The sequence below is a fragment of the Acipenser ruthenus genome, chromosome 15, assembly GCF_902713425.1.
Source record: "Acipenser ruthenus chromosome 15, fAciRut3.2 maternal haplotype, whole genome shotgun sequence".
Lineage (NCBI taxonomy): Eukaryota > Metazoa > Chordata > Actinopteri > Acipenseriformes > Acipenseridae > Acipenser > Acipenser ruthenus.
This window is the reverse complement of record NC_081203.1, coordinates 22,386,416-22,391,415: the sequence shown is the minus strand read 5'-3', so window position 1 is coordinate 22,391,415 and position 5,000 is coordinate 22,386,416. Positions and strand designations below refer to the sequence as shown.

General features: G+C 38.0%; 1 protein-coding gene across 2 annotated transcripts in view; it reads left to right on the top strand.

Moving 5' to 3' along the window:
* The window catches only part of LOC117973988 (C-1-tetrahydrofolate synthase, cytoplasmic-like), a 33,696-nt gene that overhangs the window by 22,033 nt on the left and 6,663 nt on the right, over positions 1–5,000 (top strand). For both annotated transcript variants that reach the window (XM_058987468.1, XM_058987467.1), the window contains exons 19-23: positions 76–144; positions 1,042–1,153; positions 1,823–1,962; positions 2,778–2,819; positions 4,085–4,185. In XM_058987468.1, coding sequence (XP_058843451.1) covers positions 76–144; positions 1,042–1,153; positions 1,823–1,962; positions 2,778–2,819; positions 4,085–4,185 — 464 coding nt within the window. The remainder of the gene's footprint in view (positions 1–75; positions 145–1,041; positions 1,154–1,822; positions 1,963–2,777; positions 2,820–4,084; positions 4,186–5,000) is intronic.

Below are 5,000 nucleotides of genomic sequence, written 5' to 3'. Positions count from 1 at the left end.
TCTCTCTCTCTCTCTTGCTCTCTCTCTCTTGCTCTCTCTCTCTCTCTCTCTCTCCTGCTCGCTCTCTCTCCGCAGGGTGTGAGTGGTGCTTTGACCGTTCTTATGAAGGACGCAGTCAAACCAAACTTGATGCAGACCTTGGAGGTGGGTAGAAGAGGGAAATGTTACTGTTGCATTAATTCTGTACCTGAAGTATTTAAGCAGTTAACTCCATCTAATGAGTGTGGGCAGAGTCGCCAGCACAAGATAATGTAGGCTTTTCTGTGTAACTCACTCATTTTTATAATTGCCTACCTAAATCCCAGGAGTTTGTGTGGGCAGTTATTTTTTATTTATTTTTTTGGCTGAATTTGTGTTAATGAGAACCTTTAGGATTCAGTCCACAATAATCCAGTCAACCGCTTGCATATTAAACATTTTGACTTGTGACACTATTATAATTAGACAGATGGGGATCTTTTGACTTTTTATCTGTATCTTGTTGTTTTATCAAGATTCAAACATTGCATTTGGCTAGCTTTGTTGAATGTAATTGAATATTTGAATAACGCTGCCATTGGCAATGACCACACTAAAGATGAGTGTATAGAAATGAGGGCTTATCACAGTTTTTGTAAAGAGTGTTTGAAAGAGATCAAATTGATAAACAGACTGCCAGTAGTGATGTTTACAGTCATGGGGTTATCAGTTATGTTGCTCCTGTTTTGAATTCTAAACAAGTTGATCCAGGCTAAATCAGTAAAGTAAGTGAACAGCTTTTTGTATCAAGGTTCCTTTATGTATATCTGGCAATACACAGCGGGTGCTTATTAATGCAAAGACATTGGTTGATACGTGCAGCAGGCACACAAATAAAATAAAAAAGAAACATAACTGAGTAAGCACAGGATGAACTCTTTCGAATAATTACAAATGTCATAAAAAGTTAAGACGGTATAAATGAATGTGTGGAGCAACTGTCTGGCTCTTAGGGTGTGTTATGGAAATCCTAAAATGAAGGCTGAATAATTTTTTGGTTTAAATATTTATTTATTTCTCAAGGGAACACCCGTGTTCGTTCATGCCGGTCCTTTTGCTAACATTGCCCATGGCAACTCGTCCATCCTGGCTGATAAGATTGCCTTGAAGCTGGTTGGTCCTGAAGGGTTTGTAGGTAGGTTCCTGCAGACCGTACGTTTTCCAGTTCAGCAGGCAGCACAATCCTACGTTTCATCAAGCACACAACTACAACACAAAATTACACTTTCAAATCTCAGAAAGGTATTGATAATAGAATGAGATGGTGTGTATAGAGAGAAGCTTTAATGAAACTCTTTCCGTCGATCTTATTAAACTCATTTTAGTATTTCTAAATTTAGCACTATTGAGTTATGGATGATGCATCTTCGGCATTCAAATGACCTTTTTTTCTCCGATGGATAAATACAAAAATGTATAGTGCTCATGATTTAACTTTTGGAACCCACATGGCACATTAGCTTCTTTGATTCTATCAGTCAAGTTCCAAAACTAGTGGAGTTCAGTAAAAAATAACCCTTTCACTGCAGCATAGTTTTAACCTCTGGCCATATCAATGATATAAACCACACAATTCGAAATTCCCTTTTCACATTTGGCACACGTATGGTTTTTTCAGGTTCCAATACTAGTGCTGTCCAGATCACATTTTGTTCATGAATTGACACAATGCACATGCAGAGCTAGACCTCCAGTAGAGTAGGCCAGGCCAGGAACTGGTCTTCCATGGCCAGTCTACAAAGCAGTCCAATAGTGTTCTGGAGAGATACGTGGTCATTTCTTACTGACCTGCTTTCTTTGCTAGTGACGGAAGCCGGATTCGGAGCAGATATTGGCATGGAGAAGTTTTTCAACATCAAGTGTCGGTACTCAGGCCTGCGCCCACACGTGGTGGTCCTCGTAGCCACCGTGAGAGCTCTAAAGATGCACGGAGGCGGCCCTGTTGTAAGTACCTACTTCACACTGTAAACACTTTAATAAGTGCTTTCTTAAGACTGTTTAATATTCTTTGGAAAGCTCTTGCTATCTCTGAGGCCTTGTTTTAGAGATAGCCACTTACAGTACTGTTTAATTGGAAATACCAGAAGTGTTTTATTAAAAGACCACAAATAAGGAGATGCAATTCAGAACCTATTTCAATCCTAGAGCAGTGGGAGAAATAAAACAAACAGTATAAAACTAACAAGAATCAGTTTGATTGAAGGAAGGAGCAGATGTTGTTTTGAGTAGTTTCTTGCTGATGTTACACTGTTAAGATGAGCTTTGATCCTCCTTCAAAGTAGTGCCCTAGGTGTTCTATTAAAAGATGCGCACCAGCGTTCGCTGTGCACTGATGTGTCTGTCTATTTGGTACATCTATAAAAGATTCCCCCTGAACTCAACATAGATGAGTGTCTTTTACTGTATTTTAACTACTAGACCTAGCTGCCTTTCAGTTCTTTGTTGCTTTTCTTCTTATGCAAGCATCAGAGACACCGTTATGGTAGAAATTGTCTCGGCACAGTGATGTTTCAACAACTGCTGGTGAGAGATGCACACAAGTAATAGGACATGTTCTCTGAGAACAGTGGGCAGTGAAATTACCTGGAGCAGTAATTCACAATAAATAAATGCATAAACAATTGGGATTATGAGACTTGCAACAATAGTTGTGAAAATATAATTTTGGTTTGTTTTATGGTGATACATGAATATTTCTTAGGGACCAAACTGTGCCTTTTCAAAAAAATATCTTTCATATTACCTTTTTTTTCATATAGGTCACAGCAGGCCTGCCTCTCCAAAAGGAATACACAGAAGAGGTAATTGGCTTAATTGAATGTATCTTTTTCTCACATGTTTCAGTATGTGTTGCTATGTTCAAACATTAAGTAGACCAGTAGACACATGTTTTAGGCTAAAGCATTCAATATGTATTATTCCAAGTGGCTGATTCATGTGCTGCACGATCCAGATCTGTGTCAAGTATTTTATTATTATTATTTATTTTGTATTCTAAATTTCTGTTGCAGGCTGAGGGCCAGCATATCATACTTATAAAAGAATTACAGTTTGTATTGGTTAGGATGGTCTTGCTATCAGCCAGCTGTGTGTGTATATATGTTGCAGAGTGGAATGAGCTGGAACAATCTGAAATTCCATTTATATTGATTGATGTTTACACTAAGGGGAGGGTTTGATCAACACATACCCTGCTAGGATAAGCCACAGATGGATTATGTTGGAGCATACTGTAGGGGTGGGCGATATACCTCAAAATATAAATCATGATATTTTAGCTGTTAAAGACCATATACGATATTTATAACAATATATTTAACCTTCATCAGAATGTTGTTGTTGTTATTTTTTTGCAATTGTAACTAATCCCGGAAGGTTAGAGGTTGATCAAACTGACCCCTAAGTGAAACATATCACTAAAAAGGGAGAAGAACCTAAGAATATATATGAATGAGAGGGGGGCATTTGGCCAGTCTGTGCTCATCTGGTTCCCAGTAGCTGATAGATGTCAAAACTATGTCAAGTTGAGTCTTAAAGGATCTAATTTATTCACCATCAACAACATGACTAGGTAACCTATTCTCTACCCTCCCCACTCTCTGTGTGAAGAAGTTTCTCCTTCCCTCTGTACTAAGGCTTCATTTCCAACTGTGTCATCTGGTCCTGGCTTCTGTGCTGGGCATAAAGTATTGATTGGGGTTAACTTTGTCAGCTCCTTTTAAGATTCAAGACTTCAATCATGCCCCCCACCCCATTCTTCTTTGTTCTACTATGGTAAATAGATTCAGTTCATTCAGCCTAGCCTTCATAGATTATTACTTTAAGGCACACACAGTTAGCCTGAGGGCTAGTAACCACAGCCGGTTATTAATTTCATTGGAAACACCTAGGCCAAGGGTGTTCTTTCTATAATGAGTTCTCTGATCATTCCTTGAGCTCCTGCTGAACCGTTCTGCAGCAAGCATATCTAGTGAATTAACGACCTGTGCAGTAACCAGTGCTTGTTTTTATATATCTGTTTTTATATCCCCTGTAACATACATAACCTCAAACTTTGTATCCACAGAATTTGGATCTGCTGGAGAAAGGCTGCAGTAACCTGCGCAAACAAGTTGAGAATGCCATGGCCTTCGGGGTGCCTGTGGTGGTTGCTGTGAATGTTTTCAAGTAAGTGCCTTTCCACTTAGGATCTGTACTGTTGCCAAATTGTTAGGCTGTGTTCCATCATCCTGATTTGAGTGCTTGGATTTAAGTAGCTGGGAGTGCAGGCACATAGAGCTTTCTATATTAGGCATGTAGATAGACAGAAGAAATAACGTTTACATTTGAATAAAATAATCATTAAATGAACATGTATAATGTAAAAGATTATGGTTAAGTATTGAAATGAATAATACATACATAGGAACATACCAATTGATAATTCAAATCGTAAGCATTTATTACAGTTTTTCCAGAATTGTGTATTTAAAAAAAAAAATAGCTTTCTATACCTGTTGAAATTCTGCATTACCATTCAAAGATTTTGTTTAAACGTGAAAATTGAAATCTTGGGTAAAGTCTGTGTTGTGAAGAACAAAAAACAACTTCATCAATCCCAATCTTTCGCACACTTTTACACACATTTACTGTTGTAACCATAGCAACACCATATACAGCCTTAGCTAATGACTTCTATCCACTAGAGTCTATGCAGAAAAGCAGAACCATTTTCTAGTGAAATAGTGAAAAAATTCTGTATGGATGTTAATAACAAAGCTAACTTGTTGATGGAAAGAGTTGCCAGTTTTTTAAAGCTCTAAAAAAACTGCACTCGGGCATTAAAAATCCCCAAATCCTTAATACATGACCAAAAAGCAGGAACAATATTGTCATAATTGTGACATTTGGGATAACAAAAGTCAACCATTTCTAACACACAGATAGCAAAGCCAAGCTCGTTTTGAGTTACGTTTCCACTGCAGATAGCCTTGTATGTATAC